The sequence below is a fragment of the Poecile atricapillus genome, chromosome 3 (assembly GCF_030490865.1).
Source record: "Poecile atricapillus isolate bPoeAtr1 chromosome 3, bPoeAtr1.hap1, whole genome shotgun sequence".
NCBI classification, from domain to species: domain Eukaryota; kingdom Metazoa; phylum Chordata; class Aves; order Passeriformes; family Paridae; genus Poecile; species Poecile atricapillus.
In genome coordinates this window covers 3519279-3540291 of record NC_081251.1, presented here as the reverse complement: position 1 = coordinate 3540291, position 21013 = coordinate 3519279, and the positions used below count along the sequence as shown (strand labels likewise).

Genomic DNA, 21013 nt, shown 5'->3' with positions numbered 1-21013 from the left:
AAAATGGAATAACAGTCGGGCATGTAAGGCTGCATTTCCTTGGGGAGAAGGCTGTAAAATACCTATGGAATGGGACACTGGGGGAGAAAAAAGGGGAATAGCCAGGTTTCAAGACCTTTAGGAAGAAAAGTAAAAAAGCAATGCTTGTCCCATGTATCCTGTCCCAGCAGAACACCTGGTTGTGGTCCCTACCTGAATTCGATCTTCTTGGGAGAGATTTGGTTCCCATCCCACCACTTCCCATTCCCATTATTGGGAATTTATTGAGATTTCTTTCAAGGAGACCTTTCCTGTCTCTCTCTTTCTGTCTTCCATCCCAGCCTCCTGCTTATTCTATGATTCCATGATTTTGTGATTCTGTGATTCCATGATTCCATGATTCTGTGATTCCATGGAAAGAGTGACACCTTTGGGGAGGGGAGAGCTGCTTTCACATAAACGAGTGTATCCCAATTGTGCACAACCCTCATTTCCCCTTGAAAATACAAAACAGTCAAATATCCAAACAAAATCCAGTACTGAGGGAGTTTTTAATCATCAGCCCGTGCTGGCATCATCATACACAAAGTCCTCAAAATCCAGGGTGAAGGGGAGAGAGGATTTGATAAAGCAAAGCAGCTTCCTGGCCTGGGCCCAGTGTGTGAGGATGGAGAATCCTCCACCTTCCCAAGTCTTCAAAATCATTCTTTGAGCAGCTTCTTTGAGTTTAAAGAAGAATCCTGGGTCAGGTGTTTCTCTGACATCAAGCTTGGACATGGAAAATCTTTTCATAGAATCCCAGAACAGGTTGGGTTGGAAGGGAATTTAAAAACTACCCAGTCCCACCCCCTGCCATGGGCAGGGACATCTCCCACTATCCCAGGTTGCTCCAAGCCCTGTCCAGCCTGGCCTTGGACACTTCCAGGGATCCAGGGGCAGCCACAGCTTCTCTGGGTACTCTGTGCCAGGGCCTCATCACCCTCACAGGGAACAATTCCTTCCCAAATTCCCATCTAGCTTTGTCCTCTTTTAACTTAAAACCATTCCCTGTGTCCTGTCCCTCCACCCCTTGTCCCCAGTCCCTCTCCAGCTCTCCTGGAAGAGGCTCTGAGGTCTCTCTGGAGCCTTCCCTGCTCCAGGTGAGCACCCCCAGCTCTCCCAGCCTGGCTCCAGAGCAGAGGGGCTCCAGCCCTCAGAGCATCTTCTTTCCAAAAACTTCTCCTGCTCCAGTGGTGCTGCTTGCCCCAAGCACATCCTAAATTTGTGCAGCTGCTGCATCTTCTCTGCCCAGAGCACAGCAGCCTCCACCACCTCCACCCCAGCCTCCCCAAACCAGCACCAGTTATTCAATGGCTTCTGGGGAGAGGACAAGTTAAGCCTTAAATTCAACTTTCCACTTCAACAGGCGCCTCAGCAGGACGGAGACCGCTGCCCTGGCCAGACAAGCAAAGCTGTGTCGGGCTCCAAGTGTCTTGGAAGAGAAGACGAGGCAGCTTCTGGTGGAGTGGCAGGTGGCTGCCGTGGGAAGGGATCCGGGAACTGGCAGGAGAGTGGCACAAGCCTCCAGCCCAGCAAATATCTGATCCCCAGCCACCGAAAAAAGTCCTCATTAAAAAACATCAGCCAGAGCCATGAGTGGAATCTTCTTGGCAGTAATGGAACAGTGTTGGAAGAGCATCCAAGCTTTGAGCTCAGTGTGAGCGGCTCTGCTGTCACTGTGTCATCATCATCATCATCATCACTGCATTCAGAGCTTGAATCAGGCCTGAAAACTGAAATAAGGCCTTTAAAACTGACAAAGAGCAGGGGTAGATGGGGTATTGGGAAGGAATTCTCAGCTGTGAGGGTGGTCAGGCCCTGGCAAAGGACACCCAGAGAGTTGTGGCTGCATCTGGATACCTGGAAGTGTTCAAGGCCAGGCTGGACAGGGTTTGGAGCAGCCTGGGATAGCGGAAGGTGTCCCTGTCCATGGCAGAGGCTGGAATAAGATAATCTTTAAGATCTTTTCCAACCCAAACCATTCCATGGTTCTACTATTTTAATGCGATTTTTTATAATTAAATCACAATTTATTTTATTTGCCTTGAGTCAACACTTCGGGGGCTGTGGACTGCAGACCCTCCATAGATCCCAGCCCTTCTCCATCACAACTCCCTTCACACCATGGCTGCAACCTCTGGAGAACCAAAACCCCTGAAAATTCCCCAGGCACTTGCACACATTGTCTGGAGAGGACTGGGGTGCATCCCCAGGGACAGAGGTGCCACCATTCCTATGGAATGCAGGCCCTGATGGCCTCCTCCCATCTCCTGGGAGTCTCCTCCCAGCTGAGGCTCTGGGATCACTGCCAGGCCTGCGTGCCCAGGGATCAGCGGGAAATGTCCCCCAAGGCTCAGGATTATCTCAGGCCAATGGGCCTGGCTGCTGTTGCCAGGCAGGAAGGCTGGAGCTGGGAAATCTGCTCCTGGCACTGATCCCGGGACACGCTGCCAACAGAGCAAACAGCCCCAGGGTCATCAGCACCCAAACATCTGCCCTGTCACCCACGGAGTGCCCAGAGACCCTGCGGCTCTTGGTCAAGGGACAGGGCAGCTCTTCCATCCTGAAGGGCTGAGGGTCTCCTGGATGGATGGATGATGGATGATGGATGGATGATGGATGGATGGATGATGGATGGATGGATGATGGATGGATGGATGATGGATGGATGGATGGATGATGGATGGATGGATGGATGATGGATGATGGGTGGATGGGTGGATGGATGATGGATGGATGGATGGATGATGGATGGATGATGGATGGATGGATGATGGATGGATGATGGATGGATGGATGATGGATGGATGGATGGATGATGGATGGATGATGGATGATGGATGGATGATGGATGATGGATGATGGATGGATGGATGGATGATGGATGGATGATGGATGGATGATGGATGGATCGATGATGGATGGATGATGGATGGATGATGGATGGATGGATGGATGATGGATGGATGATGGATGATGGATGATGGATGGATGATGGATGGATGGATGGATGATGGATGATGGATGGATGGATGATGGATGGATGGATGGATGATGGATGGATGCATGGATGGATGGATGGATGGATGGATGGATGGATGGACGGATGGATGGATGGATGATGGATGGATGATGGATGGATGATGGATGGATGGGGATGGATGGATGGATGATGGATGGATGATGGATGATGGATGGATGATGGATGGATGGATGGATGATGGATGGATGATGGATGGATGATGGATGGATGGATGATGGATGGATGATGGACGGATGATGGATGGATGGATGATGGATGGATGGATGATGGATGGATGGATGGATGTGGATGGATGGATGATGGATGATGGATGGATGATGGATGGATGATGGATGGATGGATGGATGATGGATGATGGATGGATGGATGGATGGATGGATGATGGACGGATGGATGGATGGATGATGGATGGATGGATGGATGGATGGATGGATGGATGAATGGATGGATGGATGGATGGATGATGGATGGATGGATGATGGATGGATGATGGATGGATGATGGATGGATGGATGGATGGATGATGGATGGATGATGGATGGATGGATGGATGGATGGATGGATGGATGATGGATGGATGGATGGATGATGGATGGATGGATGGATGGATGGATGATGGATGGATGGATGGATGATGGATGGATGATGGATGGATGATGGATGGATGGATGATGGATGGATGATGGATGGATGATGGATGGATGGATGGATGATGGATGGATGATGGATGGATGGATGATGGATGGATGATGGATGGATGGATGGATGGATGGATGGATGGATGGATGGATGGATGATGGATGGATGATGGATGGATGGATGGATGGATGGATGGATGGATGGATGGATGATGGATGGATGATGGATGATGGATGGATGATGGATGGATGATGGATGATGGATGGATGATGGATGGATGGATGATGGATGGATGATGGATGGATGATGGATGGATGATGGATGGATGGATGGATGATGGATGGATGATGGATGGATGGATGGATGGATGATGGATGGATGATGGATGATGGATGGATGGATGGATGATGGATGGATGATGGATGGATGGATGGATGGATGATGGATGATGGATGGATGATGGATGGATGTGGATGGATGGATGATGGATGATGGATGGATGATGGATGGATGGATGGATGGATGTGTTGCTGTTTTCTTGGCAGCTCCTCAGCCAGGCTGTGAATTAAAAACAGCTCAACAAACTTCTGGGTGGGCCCTGCACCAATTAGGGATTCGCAAGGCCTCTGCCTTCCATGGAGGTGGCAAAATTCATGGAGAAGTGAGAGGAGAGGTGGTGGGGTCAAGGTGTCAGGGGACTTGTGGGGGGGAACCAGAGGATTCTTCACAATGTGGTTTAGTGAGAATGATGGGATCCAGCCTAAGGCTGGACTTGATAACCTTGGAGGTTTGTTTCCACCTTAATGCTAATATTCCATTCTCTGTTTCTGTGATCAGCTGTCCTGGGCTTGGATGAGCAGAATCTGCACCTCACTGACCCCTCTTCCTCCTCCTGTTACTCTCAGTTCTGGCAAATTTGGCTCTGACCTGACTGGGAATTACTTTTGTTTGTTCTTTGTCAGCTCTCACACCACCTGTAGGTGGGGGAAAGATTGCAGGAGGAATTGGGGTTATCCCCAGATTTCAAAGTACATTTGCCTCCAACAAGGCTGAGTGTGGAATCTCTTGGTCCCTGCCATGACTTCAGACCTGCCTAAACCACACCTAACCATGGAAAAACACAGAGGAGAGATGAGGAAAAAAAGAGAAACATGAAGAAAAGGAAATTGCTCATTTACTGACCCTTCCTCCTTTCACCAAAGGCAAGTGCAGCTGGGAAAAGTGTGGAGGCACATGTGTGCCCCCCAGGATGGGGCTGGACTCAGCCAAAAGGAACATATTGTATTTCAATATTAGACACCCACATCAATCACAAATCCACACCAAACCAAGTTTCCCTGGAGCTGGAGCTCAATAAACCACTTATCCCATGAAACAGCATCCTTGGGGTGGTGTTTGTATGCAGCCAAACACGTTCAGACACTCTGTGAGGAGTTCCCTACTAAAAAATATCATTTTAGCAGTTTATCACAGTGTAGGACAGGTTGGCAAGACGTATCTGAGCAATTATGGAGCAATTCCTGTATTTACCAAAGGAACATTGCTGTGGATATAGTGAAAAACTGATCCCACTAAAGTAAGCAAGATAATAAGACAAAGAAATATTTTAAATAAAATAGTGAAAGAATATTAAAACTCAAGTGTCTTAAAAATTAATTACCAATTTTGGACCTCACAGGGTTCATATTCATTTCTAGAAAATCAATTTTTTTCCCTTAAAATTACAAGGATTAGGAAGGTAAGGATTTTTTCTAAACCACCTATGAGAGTATCTCAGCATCACAAGGAAGAAGAGCTGTAAAAACTCACGGAATCTGGGGACTTTTGGGCCGTGTTGTGTCAAAGGGGATGAACATTGGACTTTACTTTCTCTCCTCTGACTCACCCCTTTTGCAACAGCTCTGCCAGTGATGGATCTTAACTTGGAATTGTGGAAAGGCTGGAGAGATGAAGGACTCGTTGCGTCACACGGGTGAGGTGACAGCACTGGCAGCAATGTCCCTGCCGTGCCACAAACAGTGGCTCACGGTGTTCTTGGAGCTGGGTGTGCCCTGCCAAAAACTTCCACTTTTTTAGGACTGGTCCAAAGCTCATCCCACACATCCAGGAAAACGTGGTGGCCTCACTGCAGCTGGGAAATTCCTGAGGATGCATTCCCAGCCTAGTTTTCCATTCCACTTCACATTCGTCTGTGGAAGTGTTCACAGAATTGTGGAATCATGGAATGGTTTGGGTTGGAAGGGAACTTTGAGAGCATCCCATTCTCACACCCTGCCACAGGCAGGGACACCTCCCACTATCCCAGATCACTCCAAGCCCCATCCAGCCTGGCCTTGAACACTTCCAGGGATCCAGGGGCAGCCACAGCTTCTCTGGGCACCCTGTCCCCACCCTCACAGGGAACAATTCCTTCCCAATATCCCATCCATCCCTGCCCTCTGGCAGTGGGAAGCCATTTCCCCTTGTGCTATCCCTCCATCCCTTGTCCCCAGTCCCTCTCCAGCTCTCCTGGAGCCCCTTTAGGCCCTGGCAGGGGCTCTGAGCTCTCCCTGGATCCTTCTCTTCTCCAAACTGAGATATCAAAGCTCTGCTTAAGGTCAGAAGAAATAGTATTTTGTACCCAAGATATTTTCTACTCTGCAGATCCATATGAGATGGGGGAGAGGGCACAAGACTGTTTACATCTTTTGTTTAAAAGTTTAAATCCCCTCTAAAGTGAACATTAACCTGTGTGCTTCTCAGGAGCTGCACAAGGACTGTAGGGGCAGGAAAACATCCTGAACTGCTCCCAGTTGCAGAAACAAGGGCAGGAAACAACTTTCTTTTTTCTGAGCAATGCCCAGTCCAGATTTAGCTTCCATAATGGTGCTGGCTGAGGCAGAACTGGCTTTTGAATTGCATCTCCACAGCCACATGTGCCAGCTCTGAGCTGCTCTGTGTCATCCCAGTCATCCTGAAATCCCTGGCTTTGTTCCAGGAGCTGCCCCCTCCCTGCCCCTCAGCCCCAGCATGCCACAGGCACTCAGTTCCACGGGGAATTTAGAATCACATACAGTTATGGTATGAAGCCAGAAATAGCCTGGAGAGCATTTGTCTGGCCCGAGGCTCCGGGAGAAGGGCAAATGCCAGCTGATGTTCGGCTAAAATAGACACAACTTGCCTGCAGAGGGGCAGGAAACCACCAGATCTGGCTGAAACACGGAGTGTGGGGAGGGGACTGCAAGGTGGGGATCCCTGGATTTCCCTCTGGATAGCCCAGATGCTCTCCTCTCTTCATCTCCCTGGGTTCAACTTCTCTTCCCTGCAGGAATGCAGAACTCCTGACAAAGAGTTAGGAGCTTGATTCCAACCTGAGGAGCGGCAGGAAGGGTTTTCCAAAAGCACAGGGGTTAATCCTCCACATCCCTCACAGCTTTCCACTTTCAACTTCCTCCTCTTCCTGCACCTGTCTGATGTCTTAAACAGCCAAGAGAAGAAAGCAGCTCCAAGCTCCATCCAACTTGATCTTGGGTCCCAGCGATGGGACAGCCACAGCTTCCCTGTGCCAGGGCCTCACCACCCTCACAGCAAAGCATTTCCTCCTAAAATCCCATCTAAACCCACCATCCTTCAGTTTAAGGTCATTCCTCCTTGTCCTGTCCCTCCATCCCTTGTCCCAGATCCCTCTCCAGCTCTCCTGGAGCCCCTTCAGACACTGGAAGGGGCTCTGAGCTCTCCCTGGATCCTTCTCTTCTCCAGGTGAGCCCTCCCAGCTCTCCCAGCCTGGCTCCAGCTGCAGCAGCCCTGTGGCACCTCTAAAAACCAGGCTGGGCTTGTGTCAAACAGGACTCGACAAGATCCAGACCGAGGATCAAAGGGAAGCGGCTGGGAATGGCACGGTGCTGCAACACCCTCCGAAACACAACGGCCACATTGTGTCAGTCATTAAACTGTGGTCAAGAGGAACGTTCTCTCCACCAGAGGTTCCCAGCATTAGAAAGCCGAGGTGTGGGAGGAGGGAAAGGCCTCATCTCACCTGCAGGGAGGGTTTATCCATGGATTAAGGAGGCAGGGTGGGGCTGCGTGGAGTTACGAGTGGGATCTCCTCACCCAAGCTTCTGCTGCTGACCCATCACAGGTTGTGCAACACCTGGAGGCAGGACCTGCTCAGACACAGAAAGAGGGACCCAACAGGGCCTCAGCACCCTCAGAGCCAAGAATTCCTTTCCAATATCCCATCTAACCCCAGCCTCTGGCAGTTTGAAGCCATTCCCCTTGTCCCGAGTCCCTCTCCAGCTCTCCTGGCTCCCTCAGCCCTGCTCTCACCTGCCCCAGCCAAGGATGACAAACCCAGGCTCCATCTGCATAGGATTTTATTAAAGTAGGCATCACCCACAACTAACAATAGTTGAAAAAATATTTTTAACAACCCTTTTTTTTTTTTTTTTACTTTTTTTTTTTTTTTGTCCTGAATATGTAATTTAACAGCCACAGTGCTCAAGTGTCACGAAGGAAGTCTCTGTCCAGGAGTCAAATTTCCAACTGGTAGCAAAAGGTAGATATTTTGTAACACATCAAGTTGGTTTAATACAGAAAAAAAAACCAAAACTGTGACATCATTACAAGAGAAGTTAATGTGGAAGACATGGGGGGGAAAAAAACATACAGGTCATTGATAAGACTGAAAATGGGAACTTCAAACAGGAAATAGACCTTGCAGCCACATTTAATAACATTCCCTGATTGTCACCAGTTTCCTCCAGACCACTCTCTACTGGAACATGGTTTATTTCAGACTTTTAAAAATTTAAGTTGCTTAAATGGCTGCTCCTAAATGAGGCCAGTAACATCTTAGCAGGAAAACCAAAACTGTTCAAAATGCCAGGTTGGAATTTCACCTTTGCTGTGACACCTGTCCCAAGGCTTTTGTGTAATTCCACCACCAAGGACAGTTTGAGAAGAAAGAACATTGCTGCCTCTCACTCCTGTTGACTCCAATTAAACTGGAGCTGGAATGAGGGTGAGGGGAATCAGAGCCCAGGACTTTGAGTGATGCAAGGAAATGGAGTGAGACCCATCAACAACTCTTTATTTTACACTTCCCCAGGGTGGAACAGAGGCACTGAGGAGTGGACAAGACACTTCAGCTCCTTTCCAGCCCTTCATCTGCTGGCTCCAGGCCCCTGGGAGATAATCCAGTCTGGATCCCATCCTTTTGGGCAGGGCAGAGGACCAAGCCCAGCCAGTCTCTCCTCCAAGGGTGTGAAGGGCGGGCGGACTCCACTGGCCCATTGGGCCAAAAATTACACTTGAGTTAGGTGAGAGTTACAACAGTGGCTAAAGTTTAAAAACTTGTCCTTTCACAACGTAAACAATATAAAAATGTTTCAGTATCAGCCACGACCCTTGAGCTTAAATACCCGGGAAATTCCTACTTTGCCCACAGATGAAACAATAAAATACATACAAAACCAAGAGATACAAGTGTAACAAATGTTTCAAAAAACTGGGTTTCACCACAGAATCTTCACTGGAAGGTTACTTTTGTGAGGAAACATATTCCCTGCAGGAGAACTCCTGCACAAAGAGACAAAAAGTCTGATCGTGGCAGGGATACAGAGAACACAACAGACTCACAACCACCAAAGCACCGTCACAGAAAACAGAGCAAACAAGTTGTAGGCAAAAAAAAAAAAAAAGCAAACAAAACCAAAAAAACTTGAATGTTTTTACCTACACACACTACTGGAGTACACAAGACAAAAAAAAAAAAAAAAAGCTTCCTGTAGGGAATTTCCAGTCACTTTGAAAATGAGATTTTTTCTTTTTTCTTTGAAAAAAATAAAGTCCAAAGCTCCCAAAGGCTGTTTCTCAGCTAGAGTAGCTGACAGCTCAGACTCACATCCATATTTTACCTACAATGACTTTCCTGTCTCTCCAGGTTGTCATTTCCTGAAGTCTCCTTTTGAACAGACACCTCTTCCTCTCACACATCTACTAAAACTCCCTTGTTCATCCCAGAATCTCCTGTGCATGAAACTCAACGAGCAGACCAGCCCTTAGCTGTAGCTAGAAGATGGTTTCAGCTTCTGGATCCCTCTCTGAAGAATAAAAGGGAATGAGTTACACATGAACAGCATCTACAAACACAGTGCACGAGAAAAATGGGGTGAACGGGAAAGATTTCCAAGGCTGACCAGACTCTACAGTAAGGCTCCATCCTCAGCCCACCTTTAAAACTTGTTCCAGGCAATCTGACACTGTGCAGGGACACCAAACAACTGGGAGAACCAAAAGTACTGCTAAAAACCCCAGCCAGGGGCTTGGCCTCCCTGAAATCCCACCCAGACTCACATCCATGGAACAGCTCTTCAGATTTCAGCTCTCCCTCCGAGGTTGCACTGAAGGCAGCGGCACTTGCAGAGAACAGGACAAAGCTTTGCTTGTAAACCCTGGGTTTTTTTTTTAAAGCATCATGAGAATTCAAGTCCTATTCCACTTCACATTTATAAGCAGCATCATAAGAATGCTACTCTGTTTGCCCTAGGTATAAAAAAGTCTATGCTTAGACAGCACTAGAGAGAGATATAAATAGGAGCTATCGAGCAAAGTTTGATTTCAAACTAGAATTGCAACAACCCCCTGGAATTTGGAAACATGAAACAGCTCTTCTGACATCTCTTTTGTAAGCAAAGAGTAAAAAGGATCTTGCTAAAACCTAACATCCTCCACCAGGAAAATGCAAAACCTATCATTAACTTTTTGGGATATGCCTGAAAGGCCAGGTTGGACAATGCTATCCCAATGCTGTTTGCCAAGGAAGAGGCAGGAATGATTGGAAAGCCATCAGCCAGGAGTAAGTGTTACTTTTGGTGTTTTTCCCTAAGTGTGAATGTTCAAGAACCCTGTGTTTGTCAGCAGTGCTGTGTTTGGGGACAGCACCCAGTGCTGTTGTGTATCTAAAGGACATTCCAGCTACAGGACGTTTCTGCCCAACTCTGTTGCTACTTACGAAAATTAGTAACTGACATGCTCTAAGACTCAGAAAATTAGAAACTAAAATTCAGCCATTTCTTCCTGGTCCTCTGTGGAAATCTGGAAACATCTGAAAGCATTTCAGTTAGCTTGGGCAATCCTGGAGTCAGACCCAAGGTAGCTAAACATCGTGGTCACCAGCTCGGGGAGGTCATAATCGTGTTTCCAACCCCAATCCCTGCGGGCGTTGCTGTCGTCAAAGTTCATGGGCCAGCTGTCAGCTGCAGGAAAAAAAAAAAAAAGAACCAAGAAAGGTGAGGTATAGGAAAAATCTCTCTGAACTCAGAGATGTTTCAGCACTACTAAAGCTGAATTTTGAACCATAAGACTTGAACTGCACAGGAGCAATTTGTCAGTTCCTAAAAAGAAAAGAGACTTTATTTTGCCCCACTGATGTTTTTTCTTACCTGCTGCCAGGGAAGATACTAACCTATGGCCTGCCTGACTTGATCCACATTGTAGGTCATCTGGAGCTCAGGGACATACTTCTGCACCTCCTGGGCCAGCTCCTCAGGAGTGAAGCTCATGGCACTGATGTTGTAGGTCCTCATGGTCAGGGCTTCTGCAGGGGCCTCCATGACCTCCAGCGTGGCCTTCAGGCAGTCATCGATGTACATCATGGGCAGCCGGGTGTCTGGCCTCAGGTAACACTTGAATTTGCCAGTCTTTATAGCATCATGGAAAATCTGGACAGCATAATCTGGGGAAGAGAATAATGGATGTGTATGATCTGTGCTGTGCACTTCATGACAGTCAGCAAACCTCAGACCAACCCCAAAGTGTCCTGTCTCAAATCTGGCAGCAGGACCGTGTGATACTCATCATGAAATCCCAGAGTGGTTTGGGTTGGAAGGGAGCTTAAAGACCATCCAGTTCCAATTCCCTGCCATGGGAAGGGATGCCACTCACTATCCCATGTTGCTCCAAGCCCCCCAGCCTGGCCTTGGGCACTGCCAGGGACGGGGCAGCCACAGCTTCTCTGGGCACCCTGTGCCAGGGCCTCCCCACCCTCCCAGGGAAGAGTTTCTTTCCAACACCCCATCTAACCCTGTCCTCTGTCAGTGGGAAGCCATTCCCTGTGTCCTGTCATTCCATGTCCCTGTGGAAAGTCCTCCCCAGCCCTCTTGTCACACACCAGTCACTCACCAGTTGTTCCCCCGCCAGGCTGGGAATCAGCAGAGATAATCCCTGGATACCTGAGGCAGCGGAAGTCCAGGCCATAGCGGTAGTGGTAGTACTGGGGAGGGGGAGAAACACAGAGTTACACACCAGGAGTTGGTCACACACCCACTGATTTCACAGGAAAAATCTGACACAGGGTGAACCTTCAGCTGTCCCAGGACAGGGATGAAAGGGAAGGAATTATTGAACAATCCCCATTCCCTGCCTGGCAGCTGATCTCCCTGCCTGCCTTTTTCCACTTCACATCCACATCAGTGGATATGGATCAATGATGTGGATTGTCATGCTACTCATGTAGGGTCTACAATGTTCAGAAACTGAACATTCCCAATTTTGTGAAACTTTCCAGGATAATACAATCCTCAGACCTATGTGAGGAAACTGATATAAAAATATCAGCTTTAAAAATATTGTTTATAAATAACTAAAAAGCCAAAAGAAAAGTTGTGCATGTGCACAGTTCCAAGGCTTTGGTTTTAAAGTGTTTTTTTGGAGAGGAAGAGCAAAAAGTCATCATTGTGCACCTGCTGTCACAAAGCTTTGTGCACTGTCCTTTCTGCAGTGCCATTCACATTGGAACAGAGGCCAAAGCCATAAAAAACAGGAAAAGAAATGACACTGAAAGTCAGCTGTTTGCCAGCTTCCCATGCTTTGTGCTTTTCCCAAAAAAACTCAAAAGGTATTTAACCTTCAGAGCTGCCTCAGACTACTGCTGAGTACTAAAGTCTAAATGCAGGAAAAATGGGGAAAAGAATGAGTGAGGAATCTTACAAGAGCAATGAAGTTCCAATCACAGAATCATGGAATGGCTTGGGTTGGAAGAGACCTTAAAGAACATTCCAACCCCTGCCAAGGACAGGGACACCTTCCACTATCCCAGGTTGCCCCAAGCCCTGTCCAACCTGGCCTTGGACCCTTCATGGATGGGGCAGCCACAGCTTCTTTGGGAAACCTTTCTCAGTGAAGTTCTCTCAGACCTTTTAAGAAATTAATAAAATGAAAAATTCTCACTTCTCCCATAAGTTCAGCATGGACCTTGGAGACTCCATAGATTGTCCTTGGTCTCTGAATGCAGAGATCAGGAGTTGGATCTCGAGGAGAGGTGGGTCCAAAGGCTCCAATGGTGCTTGGAACAAAGAGCCTCAAGTTATGCTCGGCTGCAATGTCCAGAACATTGTGTAAACCTGAGAAAAAAACCAAAACAACAGGATTTATCAGCGTATTTCTACTTTCTCAAGCCCTTGTGGGAATTATAGAATATTCTCAGCTGGAAGGCACCCATCAAGATCACCCAGTCCAACTCCTGGCCCTGCAGATACCCAACAATCCCACCCTGAGCATCCCTGAGAGTGTTATCCAAACACTCCTGGAGCTCTGGCAGCCTTGGGGCCGTGCCGATTCTCTGGGGAGCTCTTCCAGTGCCTGACACCCTCTGGAGAAGAACCTTTCCCTGCTATCCAGCCCAAACCTCCCCTGGCACAGCTTTAAGCACCCAAAACGCAGCACACACCAGTGATATTGACAGCTCTGGCCAGGGGCACGTTGGCCTCTCCCACGGCGCTGAGCAGGGCGCTGTAGTGGAACAGCCACGTGATGCGGTTGTTCACCACGATCTCCCGCAGGTTCTTGTAGTCCAAGATATCCGCGAAGATAAAAGGACCTGGAGCAGATGGGAGCAGTGGGAAATTATTTGTCAGGAATGGGTGGAAGGATGGGTCTGAAAGAAGCTCAGGCTGCTGTTTCTACCGCCTAAATACATCACTAAACAGCGATGTTGAGGAAAAATTTTAGCAAGTTTCCAGTGAAAATCAAAGAATCTTAAATCCTGCTCTATGTCCTCCTCATAATAAAGACTCCCTGAGCATGTGAAAACAAAGCACAAGTTTCATTTCCAATTTCCTCCCTCCACAAGAATAAAAGCACCTCCTTTTATAGCAGGAGCACAACGTGCCTCAAATAGATATTTGAGTCAGCAAAGTGGCAAAGCAGCAGCGATAAAAAGCAAAGAGAAATATTTAGGAAAAGGGAACAAGAGAAGAAACCAACATCTTGGAAAGATTTCAAAGCAGGGAGGCATTATGCAGAAGGTTTGAAGAGCAGCTTGTCAGTGGAATCCACTTATCACTTTGATAATTAGTTAATGAACATCAGAGGTAAAGTCAAGATTTTTTTTTTTTTTATCATGTGCTTCCCCAGTCACTTACCACTATAAAAAACATTATCTGCAGGCTTTCTAATGTCAGACAAGATCACATTGTTCTTTCCAAAGCGTTTCCTGTGTAAAAATACCCACAGGGAACAGTGAGTCCACAGCTTTTTGAGATAATCCATCAGTTGCTATTCTGTTTTGCAGGAGTGATAGTGGAGGAACAATATTTTCCACAATAAAATCAGTTACTGCACTAAACAAAAAAAAAACCAAAAAAAACCCAACAATCCTTTAAATATCAACACAGCATCTTAAAAAATGATAAAATACTTCTAGCAGCAGTCAAGGTCTGCATAAGGATAGAGAAATTTTTTAGAAAGTGAAAATATGTTGGGAAAACTTTCCTACCCTTTTCTTATTGAAAATTTTACCCAGGGATAATCTACTCCCCTGTAGACAACAAAAATCCACTGGGATTGTTGTAACTGCAGCTACTTTTATATCAACTAAGCAAATAAAAGAGAGAAATTGTGACCTTGTGCTAATCAACACAAGGCTGATGGAGAGAGCGAATCTGGGGGCATTGGGGCACATTCTGGCCTCCCATTATCTGGATAATTTTCAAATATATCACAGAAATGGTGGAAAATATCCCAGTGTTGAGTGCAGTGAATCTGCTCACTTTTGGTCTTGGTCCAAATCCTCTCCAGCAAAGACTATGAGCAGATGATAAACTGGAGCTAAGCTGGATATGGACAAGGGATCAGGGAGAGCTCTGGGAGCATTTCACACTTCTTGAGAAGATATCATAACAAAAAGAGGTAACTGTGTTTGAGGGGGGGGAAGAGGCGACGGAAGAAGAAGGAAAACTCTGAGGGTTCAGCCTCTGAATACTCCCTTTTAACTGGGAAAAAAACAGCTCAGCAGACAGTACCTCAAACAAAATCCTGCTATTTTGGGAATCGTGACCAATGGACACGCAGAAAGTACGTCAGGAACCCACAGCAAGCACCAGAGGGACAAATAAAATGATGGTGAAAATTTAATTATAGAATCATTAAGAATCATTAAGGAAATTACCTTTAAGATCATCAAGTCCAGCTATTAACGTTATTTATAAAGCCAAGAGGCAAAACCAGAATTTGAAAAATAGATTTTCTTTCATAAACAACTTTCCAGACAACTATTGCTCCTAGAAGTGACGGCTAAAGCTGGAATTCCTCACTCACAGCAAGCCTGGGAGTGGTGACCCACCTGAGCAGCTTTGCAAGTCCCACTCCGAGCTGGCCAAGACCACCTAGGAGACAAAAATCAGAGGAAAAGGGGCAGTCACAATGTAGAATTCCATTATTATCTGTATCACATCAAGAATTAGCATGACTTTCTCAGCAAGTCAGGAAACTTTTAAATTTTTTTTCTCAAGGAACTGGTTTTAGAAGAGCTCTAGAATTCAAATAGGAAAGCTCACACGGGACTCCAATCCTGAGCCTTTTCCTGATGAGAAAGATCATCCCAATTCCAGGATATTTTGGGGTATTTTTGCTTCCAGAACCGTGCTCTTTGGGGAGGGAGGAGAGCAGTGGGAAAGCTTGGGGGACAAGCAGGAACCCAGCTGTGCCAGGAATGCTGACCTGTGATTAGCACCCGGGGATGACCCGACTCGGAGAACGTCACCGAGTGGAAGCTGGCGTCGGAGGCCACCTGGCGTGGGGACACCCCAATGGCCCGGACGGGCACCAGGGACACCCCACAGCCACAGCCAGAGCTCTGCAGCAGCTGGCTGGCAGCTCTGCCCAGGTTCCTGACGATTGGCATCTTCCCCCTTCAGGTGTGCTGCGAGGAGAGAGAGAAAAGATGAGTCACGAGTGATTCAACCCCATTAAACGGCTTTTAAACGCTCCCCCAGAAAACTCTGCAGGGATCCAGAGGAATTCGATGCCATCCGAGGGCTGGGGGATTGTGCCAAGCAAGGGCTGAAAGCAGCCTGGGATGTAACATGAGCAGAGGTAATGTATTCCCTGGAGTGAGCTCAGGAAAATATCCACAGTGCAGGAAAATGGACAGGGAGAACACTGTAAAGCTCAAGTTTAAACCTTTTTTAAAACAGCACTCAAAGCTGTGATTTTAAGTATAAATACAGAATAAAACAAAGCTGCTGTGATGCCACATTTGGAGTGAAAGTTTTGCAGGCTGCTGTGAATAAGCAAAACTCCTCAGGATTGCATCAGCAAGAGCAGCTGAGCCAAGGAGGCAGCAGGAAAGCTCTTGAAAAAAAGAAGATTTATTCTGATTTAACACTCAGGACTGACAGTACAGAGAAAGCAAACAGAGGAGTGGCAGGGCTTAGCCAGGCCTCAGGAAAATGTCCTAATCATTTCACAGAATTATAATTTATTCTCTGCTGCTTTCAAATTTGGGTTCTTTCTCTCCAAATCTTTCATATTGGGGAAGGAAATGCAAAGTACCCCAAATAAATGACACCTGCAGCCACAGATGGTCATTTCAGTGGTGCAAATTTAATTCTCTCAAATAAAATCCTGAAGGCACAATCATTTATTTTTTCCTTATCCCCTCTGAAGAATTTTTAACTCTTTCCCAATGATCTAGAACATGTAGATTCCCAGATGAAAGCATTTTTCAAACTTGCCTGATGAGGTTACCCTGCCAAGTCCTTTCTTGGGGCATATATTCTAAAAAGGAGAGTCAGGTAGACAGAAGCTCTCCACAAGAAATTGCAGCAGTTCATTGCTGCAGCTGAATTCCAGTTGCAGAGAAAAGCAAACAAGTGATTAATGTGGGTGTTCCTTTCACATCTCAGGTTGCCTGACTGAGAATTTTCTGGTACTTGAGGGAGTTGTGCTATTTAAATACAGATTTGCTTAAACTGTCTATTGTCTAGTAAGACAGCTCCATAAAACTGCATTATTAAAAAAACTACATTTAAACTGATCAAAAAGGCTCAGTCTGAGATGGCCAGAGAGGTGATGGGAGTGTCCATCCTTGGAAATATCCAAATTCCATCTGGACACACACCCAGGCACCAGCTCGCATGATCATCCCCACCTATTTCAGCATGGAAAAATAAAATCTTCCAGCACTGAGAGAGACTCACTGGTCTGTGTGACAAAAAATTTCCACTCCAAGTACCTGAAAAGGCATTTTGAGCTCTGCAAAGTACAAACACAAGTTGGCTGTGAGTAAAATTGGTTTCCCAATGACTGGACTGGTTTTTCCAAACGCACCTGGTGTGAAACCACAAAGGCTTAAGCTGAGAATTTACTCCCAGGTCTGACTCTGAACAGTAAATGAATGCATTTCATACCAGACACTTAAACAGCCAGGCAGCAGAGCTGCTGCAAAAAACCTCCACTGATGACATTTATTTCTATTTCAAATACAAAGGGGGGAAAAAAACAGGTGTGACTGGCTACTAGAGTTGCCATAAATGTATAGATATATAAAGAAATCAGTATTATGCCTTAAAATACTACCCCAAACAGCCGAAGTCAGCCCCACACAGAGATTAACTCAAGTTTCCCATCTTAAGTAACTTCCAGGAGTTATTAACAGCTCTGAACACACACAAAAATATTAATTTAACTGATGTAAAATAACTTAATTTTTTTTAGGCTTGCCTTTTTACTATCCCAAAGGGGAATACTTCTGTTCTGTTGGGCACCGAAGAGAAAAAAATTATCTATATAATATATAGATATAATTTATAGTGGAAGGTGTCCTTGCCCATGAAACAGGATAAGCTTTAAGGTCCCTTCCAACCCAAACCATTCCATGATTCCACGATATATTTTCAAACCCCCCTCCCATGTCCCCTTCTGAATAGTTTCTCAGCCCCTGATCTCATTTAGCCACTCAAACCGATATTAGAAAGTGTCAGCAAAATGAGGAAGTTTTATCTTGAAACATCAAAGTTATTTCCCCCACCCCACTAATTCAAACCAATAACCAACGCTAATTTCAAGGATTAGGCAATGGAATTGCAGCTGGAATTTCCCCTCTCCTGTACTCACCTGGGCCTCAGCTGGTGATAAGGCAGAAGCAGAGTCGAGAAGGCAATTTATAGGACACTGCCTCTTCGGAAAGCCAATCAAAACCTGGCACAGAGTAGGAGTTGTCCCACACCTTAGGGGAAAAAAAAAAAAAAAAAAGGAAAAAAAAAAACCAAAAAATGTGCATGTGAGAGAAGCAGCAGCCAGGGATATCTCTCTTCTCTCCTGCTTGATTTTGAAATACCTGGAAGTTTGGGATAGGCAGGGAAAGGGCTCTGAAGGGGCATAAGCAGCTCCTCCAAGTCCCAGAACCAGCCAGCCCCTGGTCATGGCTGAAGGACAGAGTTTAAACTAATTAGTGGCAGTGCAAAGGATTAGTAGAAAGGAAACACGTATTCCAATTTACAATAATCTGCCTGGGATAGCAGGAAATTTCTGGGGTTTATAAGAAGATTAAAGCACAGGGAGAGGGAAAAGAGGGAATAAAGAAAAAAAAAAAAAAAAAAGCAAGGCGCATTCATAAAATGACATTTAGTGAGTGAACTGCCAGCTGCTGATCCTCTGTGAGGTTTCCAAGGTGTTACATAAGCAGCAACACCTGTTGCTCACATAAAAGTCAAAAATGTTTATGGAAAGCAGCAGTTCTTCTATGTTAGTTATTAATAGAATGTCACGGTGATAAGAAAGATAAGAAAGTCATGGGCTTGTTCTCTAAAGTCTCACAGCAAGCTTCAAAGAAAATGGGAGAGAGGGAGGAAAGAGAGGTCAAACCAAACCCAGAGCTCCCATAGGATTTCTGGGGCTGCACAGCTGCTGGGATACCCCTCCAGGGAGCTAAACCAAAAAATCCAGAACTTTCTTTTACCGGAGAAAATTAAGGGACCCTGCAGGGCACAGGGTCTTGCAGATTCCCAACCACATCCTCGGGAACATGGTCCACACCAGCACGCTGAGCTCCAACTTCCCAACTCCCATTTGGCTCCAAACCCCACAGTTCCTGCTCCAGACCTGCAGATATGCTTATGCTTTTGGAAGCTCCTCTAATTTTCCTGACTGTATCAAGAGCTTGAGGAGAACGACAGCACCTTCCTTGGGCATCCAGAAGATGAAGCACAAGCCACTCTGCCCATGGGAAAGCCTCTCCGGTGCCCAAGTGCTGCCAGGTGGAAACTCCACCAGATCCCTGCATTTGGGAGCACTCAAGCTGCAGCAGCTAAGGGACAACTCTCAGCTCAACCCCAGTGACTGCTGCCTGGATAGCTGGACAGCCCAAATGCATCACACATTCCCTGCTGGCAATTCCTCCGCTTTCGAGAGCCCCCCAGGCTGGGACGCTGCGTCCCTGCCCGTGTCCCCTGGCAGCGGGGATGTGCAAGGGTGTCCAGGCTGGAGCTGTTCCCTCTGGCAGGGAGCTGTTGGCCAAGCTCGGCTGAAATAACCTTGACACTTACGCACGGCTCCTGTCCCAGGGGTGACGCACGGCCGGGGATGAGGCCGAGCCCCTCGGGGAGCCTGCCAAGAGGAGACGTCAGCCTGAGCCGTGAGGGACCCGCTGGAAACCTGACCTCAGCCACCAAAAATAAACAAAAAAATTTAAAAAAAAAAAGGGAGATTACGCAGCTGCTGAACAGCGTGAAATTCCCGGAGCAGGTAAGGAAGATTGGTCCAGAATGTCCAATGTATCCTTGGCAGAGTGGGCAGCAGGGGAGGGGAGATTCTGCCCAGCTCAGGTGAGACCCCACCTGCAGAGCTGCCTCCAGCCCTGGGATCCAACAGCAGAAGGATTTGGAGCTGCTGGAGAGTCCAGAGGAGGCCATGGAGATGTTCCAAGGGCTGGACCTGGCTCTGGAGCCAGGCTGGGAGAGCTGGGGCTGCTCACCTGGAGAAGGATCCAGGGAGAGCTCAGAGCCCCTTCCAGAGCCTAAAGGGGCTCCAGGAGAGCTGGAGAGGGACTTGGGACAAGGCGCAATAGCTTTAAACATAAAAAATAAAGTAGGTTTAGATGGGCTCTTGGGAAGGAATTCTTGGCTGTGAGCATGGAGAGGCCCTGGCATAGATTGCAGAGAAGCTACGGATGCCCCATCCGTGGAAGTGTTCAAGGCTAGGCTGGAGGGGACTTGGAGCAACCCTGTCCAGTGGAAGGTGTCCCTGCTCATGGCAGGGGTTGGAACTGGTTGATCTTTAAGGTCCCTTCGGACCCAAACCATTCCCCGACTCCCTGGCACTCCACCCAGCACAGCCTCCGCTGATGAAGCCAAGGGGCCGGTGCGGGTGATGGACACGAACAAAACCCGCCCGCCCGCAGCGAGTCTGCGGTGAGGCACGAAAGTGCCACGAGCACCGAACCGCCGCCCCCGGCCCGGTCCCAGAGCGTCCCCAAAGTGTCCCCAAAAGGAGAGGACCGCGCGGTGCCGGAGGAAGCCGCCCCTCCCCCACCTCATTCATTCGGTCGCGCCAGGAGCGGGGCGGCCCCGCGATCCCAAATGCCCCCAAAGCCAGTCCCCCATAGCCAGTCCCCCATAGCCAGTCCTCCAAACCGGTCCCCCAAAGCCCCCCGGCCCCGCGCTCACCCCGCGCTCACCCCGCTCCCGCCGCGCTCCCGCCGCCGCCCCGTCCCTCAGCCGGGGCCGCTCGCGCCGGGCCTGACGTCAGCCGGGGCCGCCCAGAGGATTGGGCGGTGACGTCACGCGGGAGTGACGTCACGCGCCGTGAGGGGCGGCGGCGCCGGGCGGGGCGCGCTGGCCCCGCAGGAGCTGAGGGCGGGCGGGGCCCGGCCACGGGGACACCGCGACTTGGAGCGGTCTGGGGGCCAGGGACCTTAAAACTCATCGCATCCCACCCCCTGCCATGGGCAGGGACACCTCCCGCTATCCCAGGCTGCTCCAAACCCTGTCCGACCTGGCCTTGGACGCTTCCAGGGATCCAGAGGCAGCCACAGCTTCTCTGGGCACCCTGTGCCAG

The 21013-nt window shown here is 47.9% G+C and overlaps 1 protein-coding gene across 2 annotated transcripts; it reads right to left on the bottom strand.

Annotated features, from left to right (window-relative positions):
• Positions 1 to 8035: 8035 nt before the first annotated feature.
• LOC131577628 (L-threonine 3-dehydrogenase, mitochondrial-like) lies at positions 8036 to 20650 on the bottom strand. Of its 2 annotated transcripts, none has more exons than XM_058835649.1 (10): positions 20634 to 20650; positions 18074 to 18185; positions 15677 to 15878; positions 15300 to 15342; positions 14101 to 14171; positions 13407 to 13556; positions 12908 to 13080; positions 11861 to 11951; positions 11145 to 11414; positions 8036 to 10935 (listed from the first exon to the last, which is right to left on the bottom strand). In XM_058835649.1, exons 3-10 carry the CDS (start codon positions 15858 to 15860, stop codon positions 10796 to 10798), a joined length of 1122 nt encoding a protein of 373 aa, XP_058691632.1. In that variant the 5' UTR covers positions 15861 to 15878; positions 18074 to 18185; positions 20634 to 20650; the 3' UTR covers positions 8036 to 10795. The 2 variants fall into 2 exon arrangements, with proteins under 2 accessions (XP_058691632.1, XP_058691631.1); XM_058835648.1 differs by lacking the exon at positions 20634 to 20650 and adding an exon at positions 18918 to 19412.
• Between the last annotated feature and the right edge of the window lie 363 nt (positions 20651 to 21013).